Genomic DNA, 10,654 nt, shown 5'->3' with positions numbered 1-10,654 from the left:
TTAGTAGCTCCCTTTTGGGGTCTAATGAAAAAAGTCTAATCTCCTTTGCCTGCTATTCTAGGGTCTACTAAAATCTAACTCTACCCTACTTTTCCTCTCAACTTGAATTAATCATAGGGAAAAATATGCACTGCATTTAAACTGTCCTAAGAACACTTGCTGCTTTCTCATTCACCTGCTGTTCCCTAAACCTGGAATGTTTTTCATTCTCTTTTCCTTTCGTACATTTTGTCTATCCCATGAAAATGTAAAGTCAGGGATTGTTTTTCTTTTTCTTTGTATCCTTAGTGCAATGCATGGTACATGAAAACACAAAATAAAGGCTTTTTGACTAATCCCTATCATTTAAATTCCAACTCAAATGCTATTGTTTCCATGTTATCTACTATGATCACTTGGAGACATTTTGCAAATCTCTAACTCAGTTAATATGCTTGTTATAGTTATATTTGTGCTGTATATCTTCATTAATTTGTAAACAAAACTGGAGAATAAAATGGGCCCTCAAAAGTCCAACTCGTTCTTGAGAAAGAATCCTCTCTTAAACAACATCCCCAACAAACCTCCCTTCTGTTTAATGATGGACAGTAAAGGGGAACCCCCTACCTTCTAATGGAGTTCATTCTATTTTGGGATAATTTTAATTGTTGAGAAAGTTTTTCCTTACATTGAGATCCAATCTGTTTCTAAAGGTTTCTTCCATTGCTCTACATATGGTGAGGACAGTTAAATCTCTTTTCTCTTTCTTGTGATAGCCGTTTGAATATAGCTATCATATCAAAATGTCTTCTTTTCTCCAGGCTAAACAACAGTTTCTTCAACCAATTCTATATATAAAGCATATTCTATATATAGAATTGCTATATGTCCCATATAGTATAATCTCAAGACCCATGACCATCCTAGTTACCCTTCCTTGATTCCTTTCTGTTTAAGCTATATGAAAGCAGGGGCATCTTTCCACAAAGTAAGCATTCAATCAGCATATCAAAAAGACCTCAGATCCACTGGACAGACAAGACTTTTCCTTCTGACCTAAACCTAAGGTGGCATGCTGTGCTATTGTATTTTACTAATTTAACCACTTGAGTCCCTAAGAATTTCTTCAAAAGAGATGGTATATACTTCATGCTACAAGGAGTCGGCTATAGGGGTTGGAATACAAGTGTATTAAAAATCTAAAGTGCAATAACATGCAAATGTTAAAATTTTAGAATTATTTTTATATACTCGTGTGTATGTACATATGTATATATACATATATATGCATGCATGTGTACATATATAGCTATTTATTTTTATTCTAATTGATCTGAGAAGTTGCTTTCTATCTTTAGTTCCTATTATATTCTTAACTAGATTCAAAGTTTTACTAGTTCTTTACTAGATATTATTCTATAATACACTATCTGCAAAGGGAATGCTATAATTTCTGCTACTTCAACTCTTCTGTTAGTTCTATAATGTTCCAGCATTATTCAATTACTTTTAATGGATCTCATCATCCTTTCCCTGGCATTTTCTTTAAACTTGCCTTCACTCTATTAACATATCCTCTTTCATTTCCCATACTTTTTCTAAAGGTATTTATGTTATACTTCTTTTCTATTAGAATATTATTTCATAAGATCTCCAAAATTGGATTAAGATGTGTGATACTTACACTAAATGTTTAATGATTTTTTAAAAGATCCTTAACATAGTTTTTATTTAAATTAACCTAAAATTGGTCTCTAATTTCATTTTTTTTTCTTTTTTTTTTAAACCCTTGTACTTCGGTGTATTGTCTCATAGGTGGAAGATTGGTAAGGGTGGGCAATGGGGGTCAAGTGACTTGCCCAGGGTCCCACAGCTGGGAAGTGGCTGAGGCCGGGTTTGAACCTAGGACCTCCTGTCTCTAGGCCTGACTCTCACTCCACTGAGCTACCCAGCTGCCCCTCTAATTTCATTTTATAATTTACTGATACTAAACAAAATACACATAAAATCCCTGATACATTTTCTTATAATAAATAATTTGTCAAATGGCAAACTAGTGCACAGTTGACAATAGCTTAGTTTAGTGAAAAGTACTATATTAAAACTAGTTATTAATATTAGTCATAGGAGCAGAGTTGCATTCCCAGTTCTATAATTTACTAGCTGTGATTTGGGGCTAGTAGACAAATGACTTAACAGCTGGGCAGTTAAAGTGGCCCATTCCATAGAGTCCTGTACTTGGAATCATAAAGACCTGACCTCATATCCTGCTTCACTCATCTAGGATGACCTTGTGCAATTCACAACCTCTTTTCTGCTTCAGTTGCCTCATCTGTAAAGTGGGGATAACAGCAGCATGTAACATTCTGTGTTTTTGTGAGGACCAAATGAGATGTTTATAAAAGCATTCTATAAATACTATTGTTTTACAACCTCTTCCCCTATTCAATAAATTCTAATGGCTCCATAGGATCTTTCAAGATAAAATACAAATACAAAAAACAAATCCTTTGGTCTTTAAAACCACTCATAACTTAACCTTTCCTACATTTCCAATCTTCTTACACCTTTCAACCTTCCAGTACTCTGGTGATACAGCAGCTGTTCGTGAGACATTCCATCTCCCAACTCTAAGCATTTTTACTGGCTGTTCTCCATACCTAGAATGCTTTCTCCTAATCTTTGTCGCCTGAGCTTCCTTCATCTTAAATAAAATCCCACCTTGTATAAAAACTTTTTTCCTGATCCCTCTTAATGCCATTGTCTTCCCTCTAGGATCGTCTCCAATTTATATCTCCTTTGTACTTTTGGTAAAGGGATGCACCAAACTCCCAGTATAGTTGCCAGAAGGCAGTCTCCCCCACCACATAGTGAAATCCTTGAGATCAGGGACTGTTTTTGCCTTTCTTGTATTCCCAGTGCTAAATCTCATACTACTTTAGTACATAAGTGACAACTTTCATTTTACTATCTAGGTTAGAATTCGGTTCCTCTGTCTTCAAATTTCAGGGCTCTTCCCAATACACCTCACAGCTCCCTAAGAAGAATGACTTTGAAGTTCCTCTAATACAGAAGATAATCCAAGAGTGTATTATCAAGCCAGGAGAAAGACGACCTGCCCGCCGCACAGCTTCAAGAAATTCGTTAGGACAGTCAAGGTCACTTTTAGGGGGAGTGTTACATTTCAAGTTTAGAGGGTCAATTAGGCACAACCGAAAAGGGGTTGGGTTCAGATTCTAGGAGAATGATCGGGGCCAAGATGCGGCTGGTTCTGAGGCTTTGGAGAGGAGCCATCCCAGGTGACGTGCTTGGGCTGGTTGACAAGAGGAGAATGACCATAAGTCAAAGAATCAATTTCGGATCCTTAATCAGTTGGACAACCTGCCAGTACCGGAAAATGGGGTTAATCTGCACCAGGTGAGGCACGGAGGGGAAAATCAGCTCGGTAGCTTAGCCGGAAAGGAGGAGAAAGGAAAGTGGAAGAAGTCCCTCCTCAGGAGCTGGAGGTATTAGTGGGAAGGAGGTTTGTCTCGGGCGCGCGGGCGCAACACCCAGCACTCAGCCTAGGGCCTGGCATACAGTAGGAGCTTAATAAGGTGTAGCCTAGAGCGAGGAAGTTTTTCCAGGTCGGAGGGGTCGAGTAGCAGCGAGGTTCTGGTTTGCCGCCCCAACCCTGTCCTGCGAGATGAAGCGGAAATGGTAAACCAGAGAATCAAAGAGAACCTCCTATCCAACCTTCTAGTCCCCTCCTTCTGGGACTGAAGAGTCTGACTAGGTACAGAACCCTCAACCTGGGATAAAGCACTGCCTGAGTGATTAATGGTGCTCGCTCTCGCGATAAAAACAGCACTGAGTCTCTCGCCTCGAGGCAGGGAGGGGCATTGTGAGTCCCTGCGTGCGTGCGCGTGCGTGAGTGGCACGGGTGGGTGACGGGGAGAAAAGAGAGATGAACTATGAGGTGCAGCATGGGCCATTCCAACGTCTAAGGAGGGGAGGCAGTTAGAGGGACCTGCTCGCCGCCAGGCCTAGAATCCTCCTCCTGTCTCTTTAACAAACTGGCAACAAGGGGGTGGGTCCCCTCGAGTGGGAAGACACTTCCCATTGGCCCAGGTAGTCAGAAAGTGGGCGTGGACTGGACGCTTCGGTTATTGGAGTAGGAGGCTGCTGGGTGAGGAGATCTGGTACTTCCAGGGTTTCTTTATTGAAAGGAGAAAAAAAAGGGGGTCTCCTTCCAGAGGGTAAGGGGAGCGGGAAGGACCCGGGAGAAGGGTCTCGGCTTTGGGGCGGGTTTTGAGGATTCCCCCTTGGGCTCCGAGCGAGGCCTTACCTGGGAGATTCCCACGCGGCTGCCCCTGCCCGAATCTGACCGACTGACTGATTGACCGATGGTGCAGGCAGCCTAAAGGCTGCCTAGTGACACCCCTCACCCCCACCCCCAGCCTTTCCTTCTGCCGACTCCAGCATTTTCTCTTGCCCCTGTTTTACAGGTTCGCGGCTGGCATCATGGCAGAAAGGGCCTTCATGAATCCCTATCCAGATTATAATAAATCCCAGGCCATGGAATACTTTGATGCTTATGGGAGGGTGAGTTTTTAGGGTGTTGCTTTTGGGGGGGGAGGGGGAGGAGGTGGCCTGGGGGTGGTGGGGCGCCGACGTATGCGAGAGCCATTCTTGACCCCTTTCCTCCCACTCCACTTCGACTGGGCATTGACTCCACTGTTTGATTTTCCTGCTGGTAAGTTAAAAGAAAATGATCAAGGAATCAAAACACTTATTAATTGCCCGCTGTGTGCAGGGAACAGCACTAAGCGCTGGGGATGCAAAAAAAGTAGGCAAAATACAAACCCTGCCCTCAAGGAGCTTATGATCTAAAAGGGGAAACAACAATCATTAAACATTTTTTAATCGCCTGCGATGTATCAGACCCTGTGCTAAGTACAAGGAATAAAAAAAATAAAAGAAGCAAAGGACAGAACCTGCCCTCAAGGAGTTCCCAGTATAACTGGGAGGAGGACATGTAAACATATGTATAAACAAGGTATATATTGGATAAATGGGGAATAATTAAAAGAAGAAAATCACTAGAAGAGGAGTTGAGAAATGCTTCCTGTAGACGATGGGATTTTATTTTGAACTTAAAAGGAAGCCAGGAAAATCAATAGTTCACGTAGAGTGTTACAATTGAAGGAGAAGGAAGGAATTTTATTAAGTTCCTGCTATGTACTAGGAATTGTGCTAAGCACACAAATCCCATTTTTATCTTCAAAGGAACCTGGGAAAGTAGGTGCTGTTATTATCCCCATTTTACGGTTGAGGAAATTGAGGGAGACACATTAAGTGACATGAAGAGTTTAAGTAAGGTAGCTTTGTGGAGCAATAAATCAGAACCAGATATGGAGTCGGGAAACCCTGAGTTCACATGCTTATCTTTAAGACACTTTGAGACTTGGCAGGTTACTTCTGCTTCAATTTTCTCATGATTAATATTCAATTCATCAGTAAACATATAATTGTTGGATAATAGGATAATGGGGATAATAACAGCACCTATCCTCTAGTGTTGTTAGGATCAGATGAGATTTGTAAAGTTTGTAGTCTTACCACAGTGCTTGGTACATGTATAATACAGGTTTAATAAATAAATGCTTCTTCCTGGGCAGCAAAGTAGCATGGTGGAGAGAGCACCAGGTCTGGAATCCAGAGGTTCTGGGTTCAAATTTGGCCTTAGACATTTCCTAGCTGTGACTCTGGGCAAGTCTCTTAACTCCAATTGTGATTCTTATGTCTTAGAATTCCTACTAAAACGGAAGGTAAGGTTTTTAAATTTTAAAAAGGAAAAAAATATTTCTTTCCTTCCCTTGCCCAGTATCACAAATAACAAATGTGTCTAAGGTTAGATTTGTACTCCTGTTTTCTGACTCCAAGTCCAGAACTCATTTATATATATATATATCAAACACCCATCTGCCACAAAAACAAAAAATTATAGAATCAGGCTTCTTTTTTTAATTTTTCCACATGAAAGCTTTCATAACTCATATAAGACTAGATGGATATGTCATTTGCTTTATTATGTATAAAGGCTTTTTCTTTGAGGAAACCTGGACTTTTGATAGACCTAGTCTTTCTCTTGACCCCTACATTTTATATGTGTCAAAGGCAAGACCAATATCTTTCCCTGAGAGAGCCCACTCCTCCTCCCTCACCTCACCCTCCATCTCTTGTCCTCATTCACTGCCTTTTATTGCCTCTCAGGTTTGGAGAATGAGGGTTGGTTTTTTTAGTGGTGGGTTTTTTTAAGGACAGGTTGTAGTTTTATTGTTTTTGATGACTCACAGCTTTCCCTTTTATAACTGGACATTATTTCAAGCTTATTATCTGTTGAAAACACAAGCAGTCAGTAAACATTTATTAAGCACCTGACATATTCCAGGTACCATGGTAAGGTTAGGGGATACAAAGAAAGGTAAAAGGCTTTCCTTGTTCTCAAGATGCTCACACAGGCTTGATCTATGTCTGATGTGGCTTTTTATTTTTGTTGGGGATTGTCTTTAGATTAAGAATCTAATTCTTTAGATTAACCTGAAATTTGGGTTAAAGGCTTAAAAAAAAAATCCTTCCTATTCTTCATTCTTCCTTAACACTCTCTCCTCATTGATGAAGTAGTTGATTAGCTAAATTTGTAGATACTTCTAGGAGCTGCCTTGAATTACCTTAGGTCATACAAAAGTGAAAATTAAAAATGTTTGGGAAATAATAATATGCATACTTTAATCCCTTATTTGGGGAATGGAATTTTTAAAATAAATAAAAATACTTTTAAGAGTAACCAGTTTTGAAAAACTAATCCAAAAGTATTTATTTTGGGGAATTTCATTCTTTAAAAACACAACCTTGGGGCAGCTAGATAGCTCAATGGATTGAGAGCCCATGCCTAAAGGTGGAAGGTCCTACATTCAAATTCCTAGCTGTGTGACACTGGGCAAGTCACTGAACCCTCATTGCCTAGCTCTTAACACTTTTCTGCCTGGGAACCAATAGAGGGTATTGTTCTAAGACAGAACATAAACTAATTCTTTTTAGCAATTTTGTTTTATCTGCTATTCTCTGAGAGTAACAATCATATATCTCAATACCACACTACCCTAGAATTTATTGACCACTAAACACCTTAATAGAGCACATTGTCAGGTTAGCTCCAAAGTTCATCCTTTTATTAAAACACATGCCTGATTGTAGTAAATGGTATCTATAAAGGTAGGTCAGTTCAGGAGGTATAAAGTAGTCTAATGTCAATCTCTTTGCCATGTCTCATTCTTTTTCCATGCCTAAAATGGAATCTCAGTATTTGGCAGCCATGCCTTTCCTCTAGTGAAGGGACTGCATGTTATAAGCTTAAAAATTAATATACAACAACTCCAAGTATTATATTTAATAAGATTTATTAATAATAACTTGAAATAGAAGGAATAAAAAGACAAAAGTAAAAGCCTGAGTAAAGCCAGCTTTCCCAGCTGCACATGCAGGAAAAGAGAGCAAACAGGGTTACAATATGTAAGGATGCTACATGGATGAAGAGAAAAGGATTCTGGGAGATGAAGTCCAAAGGTTCAAGATTTCTAATTACACAATGTCAAATGAGGAAGCATGGCAGGATGTTTAGCCCAAACAATCTAGATTTAAAAGGGTCTTCAAAGATTTGAAGGAATTGTCATAGAAATGGCATTAGTAGATCCAAAGGGCCAGAATAAAAGTACCCTTTAGAAGTTCCAGACTCAGAGTTGGGCCACAAAGAAGAAACCTGCTATACTCTGAGTTGTTAAAAAGTTAAAAAAAAAAAGGGGGGGGTGCCTTAGAGGCAATAACTGGACAATCTCCCTAAATGAGCATCTTCAGATGATGACTGACTGAGCACTAGTGAGGGATGCTAAAAAGGCTATACATTTTTAAGTACAAATTGGAACCAGATGATCTTTGAAGATCCTTAAATTATTTGCATTTCTGTGGTGCAGAAAAAAGGGCTGTGGTTGTGATTATAGAAATAAATTTGAATTTTATTCTTTAAATATTACTACAGTGAGAAAGTCTTTGCAATCTTGTAAACCTTTAACTCCATTTAGCTGCTTAAGCTTAACTCTGAATCTAGGCTAACTGAATATCTAGAAGCCACAAAAATAGGTCCTGACTTGTTCCATAAGTTGTTAAAGATTGCTTATGTGACATTATTTCATGCCAGAACCTCAGCACTAAAGGCCTTGAGGTTGCAGGGTGTGCCATCACGGCAAAATGATAACTCATGTCCTAGATTGTCTTATATGTAAAATTCTTTTAAGGAGGAAAGTAGTATTCATAAATTCTTTTGGTGTTATGTATTTAATTTTATGCTGTTATATCATTTTATTTCTTTCCATTTTTGCTTTGCTTTATTTCCAGTATTTCACCACTATAAGTTAGTTCTAAACCACCAAAGGCTTCTTCCCTCTTTTAAAAGTATATGAAAGTCAGGAACTGAACACTTAAATAGAATACATCACTATTGTGCTAAATCTAAGCTAGATTTCCCCAGACCCAAAACAATAATCACAATTTATTGCACAACACATTTTTCCTGACAGGTTCCAGAAAACAAAATCAAACGAACAGAACCAGTTCCAAAAACATTAAAACACAGAGGATCAGACACCAGAGATCTGCCCTCTTTAATATGATAACCCCCAAATTTCACTTTAGACACACAGATAGCTGAATATATCTAAAAAGGAATATTCTAAAAATAAAAGTGTACTTAAATCTTTGACTCTTAAGCTAGTCTTTGATAGTTTCTTCAGGTTATTGCCCCAATATTAATTATTCAATGACTTGCTACACAAATGATTACTATTCTACATCATAGAATCACTTTTATTATATTTATAGGCTGGGCATAAAATGTAGTTTTATATATATATATATGCATATATAGAGAGAGATGTTGACTAGGTACATGAGATTACATGTATTCATTAGCATGTGCTCTGATTTATAGACTTTTTATATGATTGATTAAGTACATTTCATCTCAATAAATATATTATTTTCTTAAAGCTTTTAACCTTTAGAAACTTAAAGGACATTTTTTATCTTAGTGAAATACAACATTGGATATTGCTCTACAGAATTATAAATAGCGCAACTAAGAAGTGATTTAGGTATATGTAGTTGATAGTTGTATGGTACTGGTAGTTGAAGTTTCATTGAAATTCTTTTTTTTCTACTCTACTACCTAAAAAAAAAAAAACAAAAACCTTTACTTTCCATCTTAGTACCAACACCAAAAAATGAGGGCAAGAGATGGAGTTGTCACTTTCCCAAGATCACATGGCTAGGAAGTATCTGAAGTCAGATTTGAACCAGGTCCTCCCAACTCTAGGCCTGGTATTCTAGCCATTGTGCTACCTAGTTTCCTCCCCCCTTTCCCCCATTACTCTTTATAAGTTTTTATAGCAGAAGTAGTTAAGACATATATTTAGGGGAAATAACAGTGCCACTATGTATCTAATAAAACACAGTAAATGCCCTCCAATTAATACTTAAATTTTTAAAATCATTGTAACTTGATAGTTTAATAGACTGAAGAAATAGGGAAGATAATACATGGAGAATTAAGCTGTAAAGAATTCCCATTTTGTGGAAAATACTTAAACCATTTTATCATTAACTTTTTGTTTGGTTTATTTAATCTGAGAAACCTTTGTTCTATTGAATTGCATTAGAAACAAAAAGAAAAGGGGTATTGTCCATCTCTCAGTACTGAGAATGAGTATTATATAGTGGAGATAAGTATTCTTAGGAGAATCCCAGTTTCAACACTGTCACCTTGGACAAGTGGCAACTTCTCTGAGCGTTTGTTTTATCATCCATTACATAGGAATATTGAGACTTGCACTCTATGGCACAGGTTCTTGAGGAAAAGGCATTTTATAAATTATAAAGTGCTGTTATCATCATTAAGCATTTATGATAAAAGTTGTCTCATGCCTGGCACTGCTCAGTGCTAGGGATATTAAAAAAAATAGCAAAAAACATAGTCTTTGCTTTTAGTGAGCACATATTCTATGAAAATAGGTACTATGATTATCTAACCGAAACTTTTTTTAGGAAGATTCAAAAACATTATGTCATGGGCAGCTCAGTAAGATAAGAGAACCAGGCCTGAAGACTGTTCAAATCTGGTTTCAGATACTTCCTAGCTGTGTGACCTTGAGCAAGTCATTTAACCCCAATTGCCTAGCTTTTACTGCTTCTTTGCCTTAGGAGCAATACTTAGTAAGTAATACTAAGACAGAAGGTATGGGTTTAAAAAAAAAAAAGATTTTAGCAAGGCCCACCCAAAATAGCAAGCATCTTCAGTAATTTAACAATTGGAACTCTTCAATAATTTAACAAATAATTGATCACTTTGGCCAAACAGAAAAATGTGTTCCTATAGTCAATTCAAGAGCTTTCCTATTTGGGAAAATTTCTCTTCAAGAATCAGTTAAAAAATATTAAGTGCCTACTGTTTACCAGCATTCCACTAGGCTGTTGGGATACAAAACTAAAGAGAATGAAATAACCCTTACTGTGAAAGAGTTTATGATCTAATATGAGTAGATAATACTTATATACCATCTTAAGGTTTATACATATTATCTTA

At 37.8% G+C, this 10,654-nt stretch overlaps 1 protein-coding gene across 1 annotated transcript in view; it reads left to right on the top strand.

Annotated features, from left to right (window-relative positions):
• Positions 1–4,147: 4,147 nt before the first annotated feature.
• Positions 4,148–10,654, top strand: part of LANCL1 (LanC like 1) — a 39,459-nt gene continuing 32,952 nt past the window's right edge. The window contains exons 1-2 of the mRNA XM_044667514.1: positions 4,148–4,217; positions 4,467–4,563. Of these exons, the coding sequence (XP_044523449.1) occupies positions 4,483–4,563 (81 nt within the window). The 5' untranslated portion in view covers positions 4,148–4,217; positions 4,467–4,482. The remainder of the gene's footprint in view (positions 4,218–4,466; positions 4,564–10,654) is intronic.

This window comes from Gracilinanus agilis, chromosome 3, assembly GCF_016433145.1.
Source record: "Gracilinanus agilis isolate LMUSP501 chromosome 3, AgileGrace, whole genome shotgun sequence".
Lineage (NCBI taxonomy): Eukaryota > Metazoa > Chordata > Mammalia > Didelphimorphia > Didelphidae > Gracilinanus > Gracilinanus agilis.
The sequence above is the reverse complement of the archived record's forward strand: the minus strand, read 5'-3'. Positions and strand labels throughout refer to the sequence as shown.